Below are 19,933 nucleotides of genomic sequence, written 5' to 3' on the forward strand. Positions count from 1 at the left end.
CCCCCGACCCTGAGACCTGGCCTCTGCGCCCTCCAAGCCCACTCCCAGTCCCCTGTGCTCGCACGCAGAGCGTCCGGTCGGTGCTGAGCGCTGCCCTTGCTGTCCCGGCCTGCAGAGCTTGGACTATGACAACAGCGAGAACCAGCTGTTCCTGGAGGAGGAGCGGCGGATCAACCACACGGTGAGCTGGACACCAACTCCGTGCAGGGTCCCGCAGCGCAGGGTCCCCCAGTGCAGGGTCCCCCAGTGCAGGGTCCCGCAGTGCAGGGTCCCCCAGTGCAGGGTCCCGCAGTGCAGGGTCCCCCAGTGCAGGGTCCCCCAGTGCAGGGTCCCGCAGTGCAGGGTCCCCCAGCGCAGGGCCTGGTGCCGGCCGGGCCTGGGGCTGCTCTTCTGCCGGGGTGGGGTGACACACCTCCTCCCTCCTCCTCTGACTCTGCCTCTGAGGCCTGTGGGTTCCTCTGGTTTCTAGAGACCGTGGGAGGGTCACTGTCACTATAACCAAGAAGGCTGCTCTTACGGCTGCCAGCTGCGGTGCCCAGCGTAACAACCGCTGGCTGTGAAGGTGTTGGGAATTCACCCACCCCACCGAGTCACCCTCGAGCCCTGGGTGCGCCTCAGATGTTGGCCAGAAACTGCCCTTTGTGGGACTCAGCGCACCGTGCGTGCTGGGGCCTTCATAATCCCGGGGCCTGCAGGCGGTCTGGGCGGTCCTGCTGCTGCCAGAGTGACTGCGCCAGGGCCCTGCCTGACCGTCGCCCTGACCGCGCCCTGCAGGCCTTCCGGACGGTGGAAATCAAGCGCTGGGTCATCTGCGCCCTCATCGGGATCCTCACGGGCCTTGTGGCCTGCTTCATTGACATCGTGGTGGAAAACCTGGCTGGCCTGAAGTACAGGGTCATCAAGGGCAGTATCCTTCCCGGTACAGCCGGTGCAGCTTGGGACGGGGGATGTGGCCTGGGCTGAGTCCCGGGCAGGAGTCCTGAGCCCAGCGTGTTCCAGTGCAGGTGGAGGTGGCCTGGCCAGGCTGGCTGTGTCCCTGTCATGGTTGGGCCGTGAGACGTCTCTGGGATGTCCAGTGCACGTCATGGCTCCACCCAGCAGGGTGGCGTCTGCCAGGCTGGGCCATGGGGCAGGGCTGGGGTCCAGGGTGGGTGGTGGTCCTGACAGGGAAGCAGCCAGCCCTCCTTGATGAGCCCCAGATATCGACAAGTTCACAGAGAAAGGTGGACTGTCCTTCTCCCTGTTGCTGTGGGCCACGCTGAACGCCGCCTTCGTGCTCGTGGGCTCCGTGATTGTGGCTTTCATAGAGGTAGGTGGCAGGATGCCCCAGCTGTGTCGGACCCCATGAAGGATTGGGGGCCTTGGTGAATGGGCGGGAACCCCTGCAGCTCACCCACCCCCACCGTCATGTTGGCTGACAACCCGGGCACTTTCTAGAATCATGCGGTCCAGACTCACAACCTCAGGAGGAGCAGACACACCAGGGCCTCCACCCCCAGAGCCTCTTCACCCCCAGAGCCCTGGGGTGCTGCTCCTGACCCAACAGCACAGGCCTGGGCACCCTCACCCCACTCCGCCCCTCCTTCTATCTCCTCACTCTGCCCTCCCCTCCTTCCATCTCCACGTCCACCTCCACCACATCCTTGATCTGTGTCTGGGCTGGGAAGAGTGAGAGCAGCTACCCCAACGACATGAGACCCTTCCCTGGGGCCCCGACGTGTGTGCTGCGCTCCTCGGCTCCTGGGGCTCCTGGGGCTGGGGGGTTGCATCTGTCTCAGCCTGGCCATGACCCGCTCAGCCGTGCTTCCCCTCTTTCAGCCGGTGGCTGCTGGCAGCGGAATCCCCCAGATCAAGTGCTTCCTCAACGGGGTGAAGATCCCCCACGTGGTGCGGCTCAAGGTGAGGGTGCGGTGGCCCTGGCTGGGCAGGGTGGGCGCCCGCTCTTTGCTGGTTCAGGAGCAGCTCTCTTGGCTGCCTGCTTTCCAGAACTGGCCTCAGCCACCTTGTGTACTGGTGGCGCTGTGTGCAGATGGGCTGGCTGGGTGTAAAGGCGTCACCTTTTTTTTTGAAAGTGGTAACAACTGGTATTTGCGCATATTAAATTACGTAAGAAATGAGTAGTCTTGCAGAAATGCTTGCGTGGTGCATGTGTCACCACAGCTGTGCAACGCGTCTGTGACTGTGGGCTGCGTGGCGGTGACTGATTCGCCACGGAAGCTGTCGTGGTAGTGGGCGTGTAGCAGTGTTTCCCGCTTTCAGTTTGCCTCATCGTCATTTACACTTGGTGTTATCAGAGCATCTGGTTCTGGAGGTGCTGGGAGTCCTGACCCAGTTCCGCTGTGGTTGCTTCTGTCTGTGCCGCCAGCGTTCCTTAGCCTGAGACTTGCCGCGGCCCCGTCCCATCTGAGGATGGGTGGGCAGCGTGGTAGCCGCCCCCTGAGGGTGCTTCCGGGGCCTAGTCCCCCTGGCCAAGGAGTGGGGCCAGTGTGTCCCCTCTGGCGAAAGCTCCCAGGTGACCTTGGGGTGCCCTTGCCCTGTGGTGGGAGATCAGGTTTACTGGAGCAGCTGGGAATGGCGACCAGCCTGTCACCCATGCCAGGCTGGCCTGATGCTTCTGGGATGTTGCTGTATACCTTTTGTTGCCTGAGAGTTGAGTTTGCTTTCCTCGGCATCTTTAACATACATCCCTCCCCCCACACACTCAGCGCCCTTATGTCTGGGGTCTGCACCCTCGTGGCTTCTGCCCTGGGGCAGGGAGGCTGATAAACACCTTACACACCTTCTCAGGTGGAGAGGATGAGGCCCCTGGGGGCGGGGAGCAGCCGGGGAGGGCATCGTGGAGCCGCAGGTGACCACCCTTCCAGTGCCCGGGGTGTATGAGGAGCCTTGCTAGGCAGGGCTAGCGGGAACACCTCCTCTGTGCTGGCCACACTGGTGGAGACAGGACATGCCTGTAGGATGGGGTGGGTGGCCCAGCTTTGCCTCAGGAAGGAAGGAAACGAAAGAACCCCTTCCCTGCTGAATGCTGAGGCCACAGAGGGCGGGTCCCCTGAGTGAGTGCAGGGGACGCTTGGCTGCTGTTTAGCATCCACTGTGGCCATGGGGACACCTAGCCTGGGGGTGCCAGCCCCTCCCGGAGGCCCCGTGTCCCAGCCACTCTGCCTGATCAGGGCTGTGTGTGCTGTTTTACGGCTCAGGTCCAAAGACAGCGCCTGCCTTTTCATCGGAGGCCGTGCGTCTCCCTGTGTTTCAGACGTTGGTGATCAAAGTGTCCGGTGTGATTCTGTCCGTGGTCGGAGGCCTGGCCGTGGGAAAGGTAACAAAGTGCACGTGGCCGCCCCAGCTGGAGCCTGAGGCCGCCGGGCCCGCGAGGGCCGCCACGCCCACGTGTGTCTCTGAGCGCGGGTCCTTCTGGTCTCCAGGAAGGGCCGATGATCCACTCAGGTTCAGTGATCGCCGCCGGGATCTCTCAGGGAAGGTCGACATCACTGAAACGAGATTTCAAGGTGAGTCCCACCCTCCACCTTGTGTGGGTGGGCTCCAGATGACGTGGGCATGGGCACGGGCGCCACACAGGAAGATGGGCTTCCCTCAGCACCTCCTGGCCGAGAGCCCCAGCCCCATCTGAGGACAGCCTTGCGGGTGGCTCCCAGAGCCAGCAGGCATAGTCCCTGCCCGGCAAGGCCTCCCCACGGCCCACTGCTTCCCTCCTTGGGTCTCCTGCCACACGTGCATCAGTGTTTCCCGTGGGAGGGTCTGTGGCTCCAAGCGGCTTCTCAGAGGAGCACAGAACCTGAGACCAGGTGTGCCCACCTGATGTTTGTCAGGACACACTTTGGAACACTTTTTCCCCCAAAAAAGTCCCCAGCATGTTGATGGGGATTGAGCTGCATTTGTGTGTGAATGTATTTTTCTTTTTTTTTTTGGAGATGGAGTCTCTGTTGCCCAGGCTGGAGTGCAGTGGTACAATCTCAGCTCACTGCAGCCTCCACCTCCCAGGTTCAAGCAATTCTCCTGCCTCAGCCTCCCGAGTAGCTGGGATTACAGGTGCCTGCCACCACGCCTGGCTAAGTTTTTTGTATTTTTAGTACAGATGGGGTTTTGCCATGTTGGCCGGGCTGGTCTCAAACTCCTGACCTCAGGTGATCCGCCCGCCTCGGCCTCCCGAAGTGCTGGGATTACAGGCGTGAGCCACAGTGCCCGGCCATGTGTGAATTTAGAGGCAAGCAGTGTCACGCAGTACAAAGAACAGCAAGGCTGGGTTTCCATCCGTGCAGTTTTCGGTAGAGGGTAGAGGTTTTCGGCATCTTGCGTGCGCTGGAAAGTGGAGCTCCTGGCTGGGTCTTTGCGTGTTTCCCTGGGCTGCCGGTGGTGGTGCTGACCCTGCTGTCTCTTGCCGTGGTCTGCAGCACGGTGCTCTTCAGGAATCAGAGCTGCTGACTCGGTCGTCCTGAAAGCCCCTTCCCCTGCACAGCCCCTGTCCTGGCAGCCGCTCTCCCTTTCTGAGAGCCGTGCCCTCGAGGAACCTGCCCCAACCCTGGGTCTGTCCCTGTTGCAGATCTTCGAGTACTTCCGCAGAGACACAGAGAAGCGGGACTTCGTCTCCGCAGGGGCTGCGGCCGGAGTGTCAGCGGCGTTTGGAGCCCCCGTGGGTGAGGAGGGCCGCACCTGGTCCAAAGCTTTGCCCTCGCCCTGTGTGTTGGAAGGAACGGTCTCCTGTCTGTAGGCCCAGTGCCCGCTGAGGGTGGCAGAGGCTCGGAGTCACGGCCGGGGCATTTGGAAGAGGCCGGCAGTGTACTTGGGTCTGGCCCTCAGACCTCCCTCAGGGTCCCTCTCTGTGTGGCTGGGGCCCACCCCATTAGCTTCTTTCTGACGTGGTCTGGGTTCCCTGGAGCCTGGGGGAGGGAGTTGGTGGTGGACATGGTGCCCTGTGTCCAGCTGGCACCCGAGCTGGCCACCTGCCTTCCAGGTGGGGTCCTGTTCAGCCTGGAGGAGGGTGCGTCCTTCTGGAACCAGTTCCTGACCTGGAGGATCGTAAGTGCCTGCTGATGGCTGCCTCCCCATCAGGGTGCCTGCTGCCTCTCAGTTCCCACCATGGGGTCCACCTTGGGGCCACCCATCGAGCTGCGGCTGGAACTGGACCGCCTGTGGGTCTGTCAGGCCTTGGCCCTGCCCAAAGCAGTGGTCGTGCCTTTGCTGCCCAGTTCGCCCCTGGTCCCAGGCACCATTGCCAGCCCTGGGTGGCTCCCGGGTAGGGGATCAAACAGCCGGGAACCCAGCCCTGCCCCACCTTCCCCTCTTGCTCTCCACTGGCAAGTCCAGAGAGGGCCAGGCCCCTCCTTGCCCGCACAGTGCGCCCACCCCTGGCTCCAGCCCCTTCCCTTCTGCCTTGGGCGTGGTCTGCAGACTCCGGGCCCCAGGGCTGACAGGAGGGGCGTTGGTCCCTGCTGGTCCGTGTGCCCTGGGCTGGGAGCGTGGCTCTGAGGGCGCTGGTTTCCTGCCCTCCGCCGCAGTTCTTTGCTTCCATGATCTCCACGTTCACCCTGAATTTTGTTCTGAGCATTTACCACGGGAACATGTGGGACCTGTCCAGCCCGGGCCTCATCAACTTCGGAAGGTTTGACTCGGAGGTAACCTGCCCCATCGCCCACCTCGCCCACCTCGCATCCTGGTCCAGGACCCTGTTTGCTTAAGGCTCAGGTTGAGAATTTGGTCCTTTAGAAAACTCTGGTTGATAGCTGTGGAGCCAAGCTGTTGCGTGAGCTCCAGGGCCCCGAGGGGCTGCAGGAAGACACCCCAAGCTGCCCCTCAGGTCAGGGCGCCATGGGACCAGCAGGGCACCTGGGATGTCACACAGTTGCTGCGTGCATGGGGCCTCCCACGGCCTGGGGGCACGTGCAGCAGCCGCTCTCAGGGCAGCTGGGCTGAGGCCTAGTTTCCAGGGCAGCCGGGGGCCTGGGCTGGGGAGACTCTCCATGCCGTTGATAGGGCGGCTCTGTGCGCAGGAAACTGGGGGACCACGGGCTATGTTCCCAGTGCCTGGGGCCCTCCCCGCCCCGGGTGCTGAGGGTGGCAGGGTCTCTGAGAGCCTCCCTGGCCGCCACACCAGGTGGGGGCCAGGCCTCCTCAAAACACCCAGCGTGTTTCTCCCCCATGGACTTCTGCGGCCTGTGTGGAAGGGCGGGAAGGCTCTCTGTGGGGACAGCTCTCTTAAGATGGTGGTCCTTGAGTTTCAGCAGAACGGAGCTGTGAGCCTTTTCCCTCACATCCTCTGCCTTCTCCCTCTCTCTGCACAGAAAATGGCCTACACGATCCATGAGATCCCGGTCTTCATCGCCATGGGTGTGGTGGGTAAGGGCTTCCCCCAGCACCGCAGGGACGGCCTGCGGGCCTGGCTCAGCTGTGACGTGGCCATAGAGACAAGGACTGGAGTCTGTGGCTCCCTGGAGTCTGCCCTCATCCCAGGGCTACCTGGGGGCTTGCGCCTCCAGATTCTTCCATGGGCAGCACACGTGGGGGTTGGGGAGCCAAAAGCTTCGTTTCTGTGGCTTCCTGTCATTTACTTCTGTTGGGAAAAACCACAGGGCTGCAGGGATGGATGGGTTTTCCTCTAAGAGATAGAATTGGTCCCACCAGCGTTTATTGCTCTGCTAGACACCTTTTCCCTGGAAGGAAGGCAGAGCCTTTGAGAAACAGCTCCCCTAGCCCTCAGGGTGTGACGATGTGGAGGAAGCATCTTACCTGGATCCCCCAGCCCCCTGCCGTCCCCTTCCCTCTGCAAACCCTCAAGCTTCTCCTGCCATCTGGGAGCACTTTTCCTCCGGCGTCGCTGACTGGCCTTTCTCCTGTCCGCAGGCGGTGTGCTTGGAGCTGTGTTCAACGCCTTGAACTACTGGCTGACCATGTTTCGAATCAGGTGAGGAGAAACTGCATTGCGTATCGCGTTGGCGGGCGTGGCCACACGGGCCTTTTGAAAGCGGACATGGTGGAATGGGGTTGACACTCCTAGGCCACAGCCGAAAGAAAGGCTGTGTATGCAGCATCCTTCCTGATGGTGGAGCTGCTCACAGGAGATGTGTCCTGGGGCCTGGAGGTGACGGACTAGCCCAAGGCTAGGAGTGCGAGGGCTCCTGGAGGACGGCCCCTGGGTAGGAAGTGAGGCCCTGTGTGGGATCAGGCCTGGGCGAGGCATGCCCAACCTTCGCCGCCTGGCTCTGCCCAGTAGCAACTGCAGCTGTCCTGGGACGCGGGGGGCTCCCGGCTTCTTCCTTCTTGGTCTGTGCTGATTTCAATACTATTGGGTGCAGCCGGGGCGCGGGTAGCGCCACTTCCGACACGTCAGGAGGAGTTGCTGCCGAGGAGTCTTTACCCCAGGGAAGAGGACGACCCCAGGACATTTGGGTGCCTGATTGATCATTAAACACAGGCCTGGCCGGGCGCGGTGGCGCACGCCTGTAATCCCAGCACTTCGGGAGGCCGAGGCGGGCGGATCACCTGAGGTCGGGAGTTCCAGACCAGCTTGACCAACATGGAGAAACCCCGTCTCTACTAAAAATGCAAAAAAAAAAAATTAGCCAGGTGTAGTGCCGGGTGCCTGTAATGCCAGCTACTCAGGAGGCTGAGGCAGGATAATTGCTTGAACCCGGGAGGCGGAGGTGCGGTGAGCCAAGATCGCACCACTGCACTCCAGCCTGGGCAACAATAGCGAAACTCCATCTCAAAAAAAAAAAACAAAAAACCCACAGCCCCAGTGTCCTCCATCAGGGACTCGGGTTGCCATGGGGGCTGCAGAGGGGCCGCACTGCCGTCCTACCCGCCATGCAGCCTGATTCTTGGTTCCAGGTACATCCACCGGCCCTGCCTGCAGGTGATCGAGGCCATGCTGGTGGCCGCCGTCACGGCCACAGTCGCCTTCGTGCTGATCTACTCGTCGCGGGATTGCCAGCCCCTGCAGGGGGGCTCCATGTCCTACCCGCTGCAGGTGGGAGGCTGGGCCCGGGCGGGGTCCAGCAGGCAGGGCAGCCACAGGGCGGGGTCCAGCAAGCAGGGCGGCCACAGGGCGGGGTCCAGCAGGCAGGGCGGCCACAGGGCGGGGTCCAGCAGGCAGGGCGGCCACAGGGCGGGGTCCAGCAGGCAGGGCGGCCACAGGGCGGCCTCCAGGAGCCTCGCTTAGGCCACGGGAGGAGGGCTGCCCACGCCGCCGAGTTCCAGAAGCGCACAGGCTGGCTTGTCTCAGAGGGTTAGTCCTGTCCACCCAGATCTCAGAGGAGGCCAGGTGTCTGCTGAGGTGCCAGGGGAATGGGCGGTGATATGGGGGCCAGAGACTCCCCCCAGTCCTCTTCCCAGAATGGCAGCCTGATGGGGTGAGCCTTAGAAGTCTGGGGGCACCATAGATGTGGGCCCAGGAGAAATGCAAACCTCCATCCACACCTGGGCCTGTGCCTGGTGCTCACGGCTCACCACAGTCCGTGTGTCCGTCCGCACTGTGACACGGTTGCTCTGGAAAGCACTGCGCTTAGAGGAACCACACATGAGGTCACGCGGCGTAGCCCCGTTAACATGAAGCATTCAGAACAAGAAGAGCCTAGAGGCCCAGCAGACCAGTGGGTGCTGCAGCAGGGGTGGGCAGGATGGGATGGGACAGGTGTGAACCGTTAGAGGCGTGGGAGGCCCGGGGCCGTGGGATTGACCAGCCTTGCTACACTCTGCTTCAGCCCCGTAGACAACACCCCCTGTGCTGCTGGAGCCCGGGAGGCTCTGGGCCTGTGGCACCGGGGCACCAACAGCCTCTTTTAGGAGCTCATGTGAGTGCCTGGGCCCACCTTCCCCGGCACCAGGGATGGACGGCGTCCCAGCCCATGGTCCTGCTGACCCACCCCTAGGGCTGGACACGGCCCCCTGCTGGGCCTAGGCCGTGTGTGTCCTTCCCTTCTGTGACCATGGCCTGGGCCGTGTGTGTCCTCCTTCCCCTCTGTGACCGTGGCCCTGACCCGATGGCGGGATCGTGTGTTTCGCACCTGATGCTGGCCAGGCACAGGGTACACGGCCTCTCACGATGACACCAGGTTTGTGCCTGCAGCCCATCAGCCCGTCTCCCCTCCCGACGTGTGCTCTCTCCCGACCCCGCAGCTCTTCTGTGCAGATGGCGAGTACAACTCCATGGCTGCGGCCTTCTTCAACACCCCGGAGAAGAGTGTGGTGAGCCTCTTCCACGACCCGCCAGGTGTGTGCGGGCAGTGCCGCCTGGCAGGCCGTGGGATCAGGGCCTGGGTGATGCCTTCTGGCTGAGTGTCCCCTGTGGGCTGAGGTTGCAGCCCTGGGCTGGGGGGTCATCCCTATCATGGGTCATAGCAGGGACTCACTCCTGTAATCCCAGCACTTGGAGAGACCAAGGCAGAAGGATCACTTGAGCCTAGGAGGTTACGACCAGCCTGGGCAACTTAGCGAGACTCTGTCTTTGCCAAAAAAGCAAAATTATCCAGCCAGGGTGGTGCACCCACAGTCCCAGGGACTTGGGAGGCTGGGTCAGGAGGATTGCTTGAGCCCAGAATGTTGAGGCCGCAATGAGCTGTGATTACATCACTGCATACCAGCCTGGGTGACAGAGCGAGACCCTCTCTCAAAAAACAAAAGAAAACCCAGCCTGGTGACTCCCACACCAAGGCCATGGCCTGTCCTCGCTCGACCATGAGTGTTGCACGGAAGCGCAGACCGCGACCTTGGAGTCCCGGCCTTTCACCTCTGCAATCGTGTCCCTGGCGGCCTTACCCGCCCTGCACGCAGTACAATGCTGCCTGCTCCAGGAAAAGAACCCCAGGCGTGGGGGACACCCTCTTCCCAGAGCCAGGCTGCGAGCTGCACCACGGTGCCCACCCATGGAGTCTAGACCTGGCGCTGCTAGACCCAGCTGGGCCGCCCACCTGGACGCGGCTCCTGCTGCTGCTGGCATCAGCCCCGCAGAGCCTCTTCCCCCGTGGCCTCCCCATGGGATCCTTTTAGCCTTTCTGGTTCCCAGGGAGGCTGAGAACAGGGAGCCTTCTGGGGACTGCTGGGCTCCTGGAAGGTGACCGTGAGGCCCAAGACTGGGCAGCGGGGCAGGGCGGTCCTGCGGAGGGCGGGAGTCGTGGAGGCCCCGTCAGCGCCTCTTCTCTCCTAGGCTCCTACAACCCCCTGACCCTTGGCCTGTTCACGCTGGTCTACTTCTTCCTGGCCTGCTGGACCTACGGGCTCACGGTGTCTGCCGGGGTCTTCATCCCGTCCCTGCTCATCGGGGCTGCCTGGGGCCGGCTGTTTGGGATCTCCCTGTCCTACCTCACGGGGGCGGCGGTGAGTGGGGCCGGAGGGGAGGCTGGGGGCCTGCAGCGGAGCCTGGCCTTGCGGCATCGCGAGCCGGAGCAGAAGTCCCAGGGCAGGACAAAAGTGTTGCACCTCGCGTGGTTCACGGGCCGTGGGCGTTGTCCTCGCGTGGTTCACGGGCCGTGGGCGTTGTCCTGCTGTGGTGGCGGCACGTGTACTGTGGCAGCGCAGCCCGTGTGTGGAGTCTGGACCAGGCGAAGGTCGGGGGCGGAGGCTGGTGTCCTCATGCTTGAGAACGTGATAGAAAGCACCGGTGATTCTGGGCTGCTGCAGAGCTGTTTCTAGGCTCCATGGGGTGGATGCCCGGCCAGGGCTGCTCTCTGTGAGGCGGGGGCCAGAGCGGCATACGCTGCCCTCCAGACCTCGGCCCCCGCAGGCCTGCCTTCTCTGCCTGCCTCCGCTGGGGCTGGGTTCCCTTGTATGTTTTCTGTTTCTCATTTCAGTCGCTTAAATAAGACTGAAAACCCGTAAGAGGCCGTGGCAGGAAGCCCCCGGCCATGCTCGTCAGCCCCGGCAGGAAGCGCCCACTCCTGCTCCCCAGACCCCTGTGCTCTGCCCATCTCCCTCCACACAAGAGTTTGGTTTGGTTTGATTTTTAAAATTGAAACATGATTCAAATACCGTAAAACTCATCGTTTTAAAGAGGACAATTCAGCGGCGTTTCTCACGTTCACGAGGCAGTGCGGCCGTCACTACCACTTCTAGAATGTTCTGTCACCCCAGAATGGAAACCCTGTGCCCGCCGACACTCGTGCCCCGCTTTCCCTGACTCCAGCCCTGGCAGCCAGCGGGTCCTCCGGTCTCTAGCTTGGCCTGCCCTTCACGTTGCCTCTACGTGGAGTCACCATCTGCGGCCGCCGTGCCTGGGTTCTGTGGCTGAACCTAATGTTCCCGGGGCTCTCTGTGTCCTGTGTGCTGGAATTTCACTCCTCATGCTGGGCGGCGCTCCCTAGTTGGCCTGGGCTGCTGCATGGTGACTGTGCCCTCTGCACCCTCCATGCCTGCCACTCCCCTGTTGCTCAGGTGCCGAGCGCCTGGTTCAGGCCAAGGGCGCAGCCTCTGCTGCAGGGTGTACCGTGCTAGGTCGTTCTGTGTGTGTGTACGCAGCCACGGGGTTCATTCCTGGCTGTGGGGCTGCTGGGCAGGGCCTCCTCCGTCTGTGTATCTTGGTGGGTTTGGGCCAGCCACCACACTGACACCTCCTCCATGTCACCTCCCGCAGATCTGGGCCGACCCCGGCAAATACGCGCTGATGGGAGCTGCTGCCCAGCTGGGTACGTCCTGGCTCTCGCCCGATGGGTGGGGGGCTCCACGGGGTCTGGAGGGGGCCGTGGCTGCCCTTGCGGGGCTGGGGTCTGGGGGCAGGTGGATGGGATGGGTGCTGCACGGAGAAGGCGGTGGCCGCGTGACCCTGAGCCGGGAGGGTGGACGTGCTGGGGTTCACGATGGCTCCCGCAGGCGGGATCGTGCGGATGACCCTGAGCCTGACGGTCATCATGATGGAAGCCACCAGCAACGTGACCTACGGCTTCCCCATCATGCTGGTGCTCATGACCGCCAAGATCGTGGGCGACGTCTTCATCGAGGTGTGCCGGGGCCTCGAAGCCTCACCCTGAGAGTGTGGGTGCTGCCGTAGGGGAGGGGCCCCTGTGAGCCTCCAAACAGCCGGTCCCCAAGGGGTGGGCTCAGGGTTTCCGGGGGCGGCCTCTGGGCTCCCAGGGGTAGGCTCGGGGCTCCAGGGATGGGTGTGGGCTCCTAAAGCCCTGTGTTGCCGCCCCGCCCGCAGGGCCTGTATGACATGCACATCCAGCTGCAGAGTGTGCCCTTCCTGCACTGGGAGGCCCCGGTCACCTCGCACTCACTCACTGCCAGGTACAGCGCCCGGGACAGCTGTGGGTGGGGAGGGTGTCCAGCGGCCTCTTGTCGCACAGGGGCAGGGTGCACGGCTTGCGGGCTCCAGGCAGCCCCGCGTTACCTGTCCAGTGTCTTCACACCTCACCAGCCGACAGGGGTGACTGTGGGAGTTGGTGGCGTGTGACGGGTGTGTGTGGCCGGGCTCCTCCCACAGGGAGGTGATGAGCACACCGGTGACCTGCCTGAGGCGGCGAGAGAAGGTCGGCGTCATTGTGGACGTGCTGAGCGACACGGCGTCCAATCACAACGGCTTCCCCGTGGTGGAGCATGCCGATGACGCCCAGGTACCGGGCACCCCATAGACCAGGTTCCGCCCACGTGACCTCTGTCGCGTCCAGTGGTGGGAAGCACACGGCGAGGTTCGCAGGACGGGGAAGCTGCGCGTTTGGGTGCCCTGGCGGTTCCAGGAGTGCCGGGAGCTGAGTGTGCGGCCACGGAGGGCCGTGTGGGCACTGAGGCTGGGCGGGGCTGTGACCTGGCAGGGTCTTGAGGTCGGCACATGGGCTGAGAGCCGCGGCACTGGGGGCCATGACTTTGTCAGGAGGCCCTGACAGGACACACAGCTCGGCCACTGCTGTGTGTCCTTTAGACGTGGACACTGGGGATTTGGAGGTTGGTTTTTATTGGGACCCAGTGGGGCTGCATCTGCCCTGCAGCAAAGCCACCATCCCTGGGCCCTTGGCTTTTCTGCTGTGCACGGTCAGGCCCCGCTACCCTGTCGCCGATCCTTGGGTCCCGTGGCATTGTGCACGTGGAATGCCATGGCGAGGCTGGTGTGAGCAGGTGGCCATTGACACGGGGCCCACGCCCAGATGGGACATCTGGCTGGAACAGGGTCAGAGCGGGTCCCGACACAGCATTCCAGCACAGCCTTCCACCCCCCGGCCTGTGGCCCTGACCGCAGGCCTGTCTTGCAGCCTGCCCGGCTCCAGGGCCTGATCCTGCGCTCCCAGCTCATCGTTCTCCTAAAGCACAAGGTGCGTGCCAGGCTCCAGGCCGTCGGGAGGGTGGGGGCCCCAGGGGGTGCTGCCCGGGTGCCTGACTCAGGGCTCTGCCACCCGCAGGTGTTTGTGGAGCGGTCCAACATGGGCCTGGTGCAGCGGCGCCTGAGGCTGAAGGACTTCCGCGACGCCTACCCGCGCTTCCCGCCCATCCAGTCCATCCACGTGTCCCAGGATGAGCGGGAGTGCACCATGGACCTCTCCGAGTTCATGAACCCCTCCCCCTACACGGTGCCCCAGGCATGTGCAGGGCCTGGGCGCAGGGCCTGGGACTGAGCAGCAGGGGGTGGGGTCCAGAGCCTTGGGGAGGGGCGGTCGGGAGGGCCACAGCGGGGAGGACTCAGTGACTCTGTCTCCTGTGAAGGGCCTGGCAGGCTTTAGGCCACAGAGCCGAAGTCAAGGGGCTGAGCAGGCTGGCCAGACGGGCGTGGGGGCTCAGGACGTGCCTGGACGCCGTGGTGGGGGGTGCAGGGAGCCTGCCTCTGCTGTGTGGGCGGTCACTGACGGCTGTGCCCCTGCTGCAGGAGGCGTCGCTCCCACGGGTGTTCAAGCTGTTCCGGGCCCTGGGCCTGCGGCACCTGGTGGTGGTGGACAACCGCAATCAGGTGAGCGGGGGCGGTGGGGGTGCAGGCATGCCGTGCAGGGCTCCCCTCTGCCTGCTGCCTGTGCTTACTCTCAGCTCCCGGCCGGGGACCGGAGGCACGGGACCCAGCACTGAGTCGGCCCATGCCCCATGGCTGCACCCCTCCCCAGCCCCGTGCTCAGCTCGGGGGCTGTGTTGAAGCCCCCAGGGCCCCCAGCCTGTGCTGCCCCAGCCACACGCAAGGCAGGGATCTCCACAGGCGGCGGGAGCCGACCCGTGCATCACTGTGGCCTGGCCTTGTCGTGCAGGTTGTCGGGTTGGTGACCAGGAAGGACCTCGCCAGGTACCGCCTGGGAAAGGGAGGCTTGGAGGAGCTCTCGCTGGCCCAGACGTGAGGCCCAGCCCTGCCCATGGTGGGCACCAGCGCTGGCACCCCGGCCCCTCTGCACTTCCTCCCGGAGTCACTGGTTTCTCGGCCCAAACCATGCTCCCCAGCAGTGGCAATGGCGAGCAGCCTGCAGCTGGGTGGGCAGGCGGCAGGCGTGGAACTGACCCTCTTGCGGGACTGACCCTGTTGTGGGCAGTGGTCTCCCCCCTCGGCGCCTCCTTGTGCAGGCCCAGCCTCCGCTCTCCTCGTCTAGGTTTCTTTACCTCCAGGGATCAGCTGTGTGTGTGTGACCTCCCTACCGGGCTGTCGGCCTCTTGGGAGCCAGCGGCAGGGCCGGCACCTGCGTGCCGGTGCCCGTGTGCGTGAGACAGAGCCCTCGACTCTGCTGCTGCCCGGATGGCTGCCCTGCCCTGGAAGGGGGCCCCTCTGCCTCCACACCAGTGGAGTCTTCCAGACTTGAGAGCTGCTTGGCCTCATTTTCAGCCATGAGCAGACGGCCTGTGGTCCCTGGGCCTGAGCCACGGACTCGTAGCAGCAGGGTTTGGAGGCTGGGACCGCCCCGGAGAGCAGCTTCCCAGTGGCACCACAGAGGAGCCCCATGTGCACTCCCCGGCCTGCATCCGGCTTGGGTACACAGGCCCAGAGGACTGGGGTGACGGGCCCTGTGCTGTGATGTTGAGAGGCCCTGAGCCCCAGGCCCAGCCCTGCCCTGGTCCCCGAACCCCCAGAGCTTGGAGTCTGGGCCCCCACCCGGCCCTGCCTTGGTCCCTGAGCCTCAGAGCGTGGAGTTGCTGCCCTGTGGACACTGGCCGGGAAGGCAGGTCTTCCCCCAGCACATGGGGACCCCGGCGTCGGGGGTGCCCTCCCTACCCCGCCCCTGCCAGCCACCAAGTGCAAGTGCAGCAGGGGCCGGCCTCCTGCCGGCCTCAGGACACCTGGCCCAGCACAGGTGGCTAGAAGGGCCGGTGGGCACTGGGGCCGAGAAGCCCCCCCTGACCACCTGAGGGCCCCTGGGAGGCTCCTCTAGCCTGGCTGGGCTGGGTCTTGGGCCGCCACAGGGCCCTTCACAGGGCATTAGAGGCAACTTTAATATCCCTGTTAGAGCAACACGGGTCCCTCCGTGGGAGGGGGGGGGCTGGGTGCGGCCCCTGCCGTGTATTTCCTCCCCAGGGAGTGGGGCTTCCCCAGGAGCTGACGCCACACCCCCTGCTTAGCCCTCACAGGGCCCCAAGGCGTCCGAGTGTGTTGGGTCTGAACGCGTGAAATAAAGAAATCCTCTCAGCCCGCCTTTGCCTGCGTCATCCATCCCACCCCACCCAGACCACGTCCAACAGCCTGGGACTTTCGGGACCCTGAGGTTGGGGCACTGTGGAGTGAGACAGGCGTGAAACACAGCGGCTGTGGCCACCCAGGGCACCAGCCACATCCTCTTCCTCATCCCCGCCCCTCAGCCTCCCTCCTGGGGGCCTCTGGCTCCTGGCTGGTGGGTCTGGGGGACAAGGCAGAGGCGCGCCAGGTGGAGGGGGGCGGGGCCGGGGTGCCCACCCCGCAGTGACGCAAGAAGAAAATTCCCGGGCCTGAGTCGGCGCCGGAAGCTCCAGTCTGGGTTTCTCTCACGGTGGTCCTGTACTGAGGACCTGGAAATGATCATATTTTGAATATATTCGGTTAAATAAAATCAGCATTTAGGATTCACATCACTGCTTCTTGCATTTTAATGGGGCTGCTGAGCAAGAATGGGGTTCCCCTGGAGCCCGGCTGTGCCCCTCATCCCGATGGCGCTGCCCAGGCCTCGAGCTCTGCTCACTCTGCTCGGGCACGGGCCTGGCTGTGTCTGGGGTGCCCTGGGGCTCTCGGCCTCCCTGCTCCTGGCGTCCCTCCCTCCTGCCCAGGCCTGGTCAGGGCCTCCTTCCCCTCCCTCAGCAGCTGAAGGAAGTCCCCTTTGCCAGAGGACACGCGTCTGCACCCCCTCGGGAGTGGGGACCCTCAGATCCATCCAGAAGCAGGCAGTTGGGGGGTGCCTGCAGGAGTGGGAGAGCTGAGGGCTAGAGTTCCACTGGTGGTCGGCCTGTGAAGCCATGAGTTTCTGGGGAGAGAAGGAAGGTTCCGGAACAGCCCACTGCCCCACACCTGCCTCCCTGGGGACCCTGGGAAGGCAGCCAGACGAGGGCAGCAGCTTGTCCCTCAAGGCCCAGAGCTCTCACGGGACTTCCTCTGGCTCCTGACCCTGGCCTGTGCCCAGCTCTGGGCAACCTCAGAGGCCCCGGGCCCAGGCTACAGCCGCAGGCAGGGTGGATGGTGCAGCCCAGCAGCCATGTCAGGTGAGCCAGAGCCGAGGGCGGAGTGGAGGAGCGGGGCCTAGGGAGGGGCCTGCCACAGGTGTGAGGGTGGGGACCGCTCTGCTTCTGACCTCAGGCTCCCTCCAGCTCGCTGGGTGGGGCGCTGCCTTGTTCCTGCCGCCCAGTGCTGTGTGTCTTCAGGCAGGGCCCCGGACTTCTCTGAGCCAAGCCCATCTGGATCCTGTGTGACCCAAGGAGACGTGTTGAGCTCTGGGTGGTGGGCGAGGGTCCTGCGGGGGTTTGGGGCCTTGCTCCCGTAAGCTCCAGTGGGGGCCGGGCCCCAAGGGGCAAGCTCCCAAGACGCCTCCTTGCAGAGCCGGCCCACAGTGGCCCCTCAGGGGCATCGGCCCCTTCCCAGCTGAGCACCGTCACCCTGGAAGACCTGGGGCTCGTCCTGGCAGGAGGCCTGGCCAGCCTCGAGCCCTTGAGCCTGGAGGAGCTCTCAGAGAGGTATGAGTCCAGCCACCCGACATCCACGGTCTCTGTCCCCGAGCAGGGCACTGCCAAGCACTGGAACCAGCTGGAACAGTGGTGAGCCCTGCGGGGGGGCGCTGGGGCGGGAGGACCACACCGCCGCCGCCTCCGCCTCCACAGGGGGCACCGCCAGACTCGCCCACTCTCTCCCCGGCCAGGGTGGTGGAGCTGCAGGGTGGTGGAGGTGGCCTGCCTGCGGGAGCACAAGCAGCGCTGTGAGCGCGCCACGCGGAGCCTGCTGCGGGAGCTGCTCCAGGTGCGGGGCCCCCGTGCAGCTGCAGGGCTCAGAGCTGAGCGCAGCAGGAGGCGCGGCCGGCGGCCCAGGCCCCCAAGAAGGAGGCGCCGGAGGTGAGCGGCTCCCCCACTCACAGGTCGAGCTGCCCCTTTCCTGGGTGTTGGGGACAGCTGCTCCTGGGCCTGAGGCCAGCTCACCCCTGCCGCCCAGGCCCAGGGCTCCCAGGGGCCAGTGGTGCCGGAGCTGGGTGGACTCCAGGGGCAGGTGCCAGACCCGGGCCTAGGTCCAGCCCACAGCCTCCTCTTCCTCCTCACAGTTCTCTGGTCTCCAGAACCAGATGCAGGCCCTGGACAAAAGGTACCCCCCACACACCCAGGGGCACAGGCCCAGGGCGGGGAGGCGGTGGCGAGAAAGCAGCAGCAGGTGCTGTGGGGGGTCCACATCTCCCGCGGGGTGTCACTGGAGTAAGAGATACACATCCAGGTCCAGCTAGAAAGGGGTGGGTTTATACGTGCCTGGGTGGCCTTCAGCGGCCCAGGAAAGCCATGGGAGGTGGCCACAGGGGCCCCTTGGCCAGACCCGCAGCCCCCAGAGGCTGCTCAGCCCGCCTGGGCCTCTCGGGAGTGGCTTGTTGTGTCCCAGGCTGGTGGAGGTCCGGGAATCCTTGACTCATCTCAGGAGGAGGCAGGCGCAACAGGAGGCAGAGGGAAGGGGCGCCGAGCAAGAGGCCGGCCTCAGGTGGGCACCCACCGCCAGCGGCTGGCTCCGGAGCTTGCATGGGGTCATTTGAGAGTCCCTGGCTGAGCCAAGACACGGGTCTGCCTGCCGTGTGTCCCCAGTAACCCAGCGGGGCACCCACCCTCGGTGCCGAGCGTGCTGGGAAGCCTGGGCCTGCTGCGGACCCTCCGTGGGGAAGACCTGCGGCAGTCCTTCCCTGCCACCAGTGCTATGTTTTCCGGGGGGCAGGGGGCGGGGGTCGTACACCTCCTGCCTTGCCAGCCTGTGGGTCACCCTCACCCTGCTGGACCCTCCGGCCAGCTGGGCTGGTGTGACCACAGCCGATTTCTCTAGGCTAGCCAAGCTGACCGACTTGCTGCAGCAGGGCCGGGAGGTGGCCTGCGGGGCCCTGCAGAAAAACCAGGAGGACAGCAGCCGAGGGTGGACCTGGAGGTGGCCAGAATGCAGGTACCAGCAGGCCCAGCCTTCTGGGGGGCCGCCCAGAGGACTGAGGAGGAGACCCCAACCTTCTCGGCCTGTGCCATCCAATACAGCAGTCGTTCACCACGTATCTGTGTCCATTGAAATCAGCTACAGTTGTAAACAATTTAAAACTCAGTTCCTCAGCCACACATGCTCCATTTCAAAAGCTCAGGCGGGTCGCGCGCAGTGGCTCACGCCCATAATCCCAGCACTTTGGGAGGCTGAGGCAGGCAGGTCACAAGGTCAGGAGTTCAAGACCAGCCTGGCCAACATGGTGAAACCCCGTCTCTACTAAAAATACAAAAAATTATCCGGGCGTGTTGGTGTGTGCCTGTAATCCCAGCTACTCGGGAGGCTGAGGCAGGAGAATCGCTTGAATCCGGCAGGAGGAGGTTGCAGTGAGCCGAGATCACGTCACTCCAGCCTGGTGACAGAGTGAGACTCCGCTTCAAAAAAACAAAACAAAACAAAAAAACAAAAGCTCGGGCCATGTGCAGTGGCACACGCCTGTAAATCCCAGCACTTTGGGAGTCCGAGGCAGGAGGATCGCTTGAGCCTGGGAAGTCAAGACCAGCCTGAGCAACACAGCAAGACCTCATCTCAAAAAAAAAGCTCAGTCGTCACGTGGGGCCCGCAGCTGCAGACCGGGCGTTCTTCATCCCAGGAAGCTGCCTGTGTCCTGCCGCCTCCATCCTTCCCCACACAGCCAGCGCCTGCCTGGATCAACAGATCGCAGCCCCGAAGCCCCTTCCACGGCCACTGTCAGGCTCCACCTTTCCCTGCACACAAAGCGGAGTTCACCTTCTTTGAGGACACGAGTTCCTAGAAGCCAGGGTCCCACCTACAGGGCTGGAACGGCTCCCCCTCCCGCTGTGGCCTTAGCAGGGGCCTCCGCTATGGGTGGGGAGGGGACGGGCAGCTGCACCTTTCAGCAGCCCAGGTCTGAGCTCCACAAATAGAGACTGGGGACTGCAGCCAGCCCCCGTGCGCATCAGGCAGTACGCTGGGTGCGGGGCCAGGACTGCCGGGGCACCCCAGCTGCCACCCACATAGCTCCGCTGCCCGGAGCCGGCAGCCTCCCTCTCGCTGCCCTTTAGGTAGTTATTGAGTGGCTGTGTGGAGCAGGAAGAGGTGCTGGGCTGAGGATTCCTGAGGTGCCAGGTGTCGGGGAGCTGCCACTCATGAGGGCGTCTGCCTTTCCCTGAGTCTGGGTGTCTGAGTGCTCTCTAGGGCCAGAGGCAGCAAAGCTAGGCCGACGCTCGTTTTTTGTTTTGAGACAGGGTATTGCCTGGTTGTTTAGGCTGGAGCGTGGTGGTGCGATCACAGCTCACTGCAGCCTCAAGCCCCCAGGCTCAAGAGATCGTCCTGCCTCAGCCTTCCCCGTAGCTGAGACCGGGGGCACATGCCACCACGCCTGGCTAATTTTTTTTTTTTTTTTTTTTT

At 64.0% G+C, this 19,933-nt stretch overlaps 2 protein-coding genes across 7 annotated transcripts in view; both read left to right on the top strand.

Annotated features, from left to right (window-relative positions):
• Window positions 1-16,145, top strand: part of CLCN7 (chloride voltage-gated channel 7) — a 29,625-nt gene extending 13,480 nt beyond the window's left edge. For 2 of the 6 annotated variants that reach the window (XM_058433970.1, XM_058433974.1), the window contains 23 exons: window positions 116-181; window positions 775-907; window positions 1,200-1,309; window positions 1,819-1,899; window positions 3,254-3,316; window positions 3,423-3,506; window positions 4,559-4,652; window positions 4,970-5,034; window positions 5,514-5,630; window positions 6,297-6,351; window positions 6,856-6,916; window positions 7,825-7,981; window positions 9,032-9,065; window positions 9,143-9,223; window positions 10,157-10,326; window positions 11,579-11,630; window positions 11,815-11,942; window positions 12,143-12,228; window positions 12,425-12,554; window positions 13,188-13,247; window positions 13,335-13,511; window positions 13,796-13,876; window positions 14,163-16,144. In XM_058433970.1, coding sequence (XP_058289953.1) covers window positions 116-181; window positions 775-907; window positions 1,200-1,309; window positions 1,819-1,899; window positions 3,254-3,316; window positions 3,423-3,506; window positions 4,559-4,652; window positions 4,970-5,034; window positions 5,514-5,630; window positions 6,297-6,351; window positions 6,856-6,916; window positions 7,825-7,981; window positions 9,032-9,065; window positions 9,143-9,223; window positions 10,157-10,326; window positions 11,579-11,630; window positions 11,815-11,942; window positions 12,143-12,228; window positions 12,425-12,554; window positions 13,188-13,247; window positions 13,335-13,511; window positions 13,796-13,876; window positions 14,163-14,249 — 2,172 coding nt within the window. In that variant the 3' untranslated portion in view covers window positions 14,250-16,144. Of the gene's footprint in view, window positions 1-115; window positions 182-774; window positions 908-1,199; window positions 1,310-1,818; window positions 1,900-3,253; window positions 3,317-3,422; window positions 3,507-4,558; window positions 4,653-4,969; window positions 5,035-5,513; window positions 5,631-6,296; window positions 6,352-6,855; window positions 6,917-7,824; window positions 7,982-9,031; window positions 9,066-9,129; window positions 9,224-10,156; window positions 10,327-11,578; window positions 11,631-11,814; window positions 11,943-12,142; window positions 12,229-12,424; window positions 12,555-13,187; window positions 13,248-13,334; window positions 13,512-13,795; window positions 13,877-14,162 lie in introns of all 6 variants that reach the window. The other 4 variants (XR_009211776.1, XM_058433971.1, XM_058433973.1 and 1 more) reach the window with 4 other exon arrangements.
• A 1,201-nt stretch (window positions 16,146-17,346) lies between these two features.
• CCDC154 (coiled-coil domain containing 154) overlaps window positions 17,347-19,933 on the top strand; it is a 10,238-nt gene continuing 7,651 nt past the window's right edge. Inside the window, 5 exon segments of the mRNA XM_058433975.1 lie at window positions 17,347-17,403; window positions 17,607-17,647; window positions 17,933-18,028; window positions 18,362-18,441; window positions 18,444-18,475. Of these exon segments, the coding sequence (XP_058289958.1) occupies window positions 17,628-17,647; window positions 17,933-18,028; window positions 18,362-18,441; window positions 18,444-18,475 (228 nt within the window). The 5' untranslated portion in view covers window positions 17,347-17,403; window positions 17,607-17,627.

The sequence above is a fragment of the Hylobates moloch genome, unplaced genomic scaffold, assembly GCF_009828535.3.
Source record: "Hylobates moloch isolate HMO894 unplaced genomic scaffold, HMol_V3 SCAFFOLD_23, whole genome shotgun sequence".
Lineage (NCBI taxonomy): Eukaryota > Metazoa > Chordata > Mammalia > Primates > Hylobatidae > Hylobates > Hylobates moloch.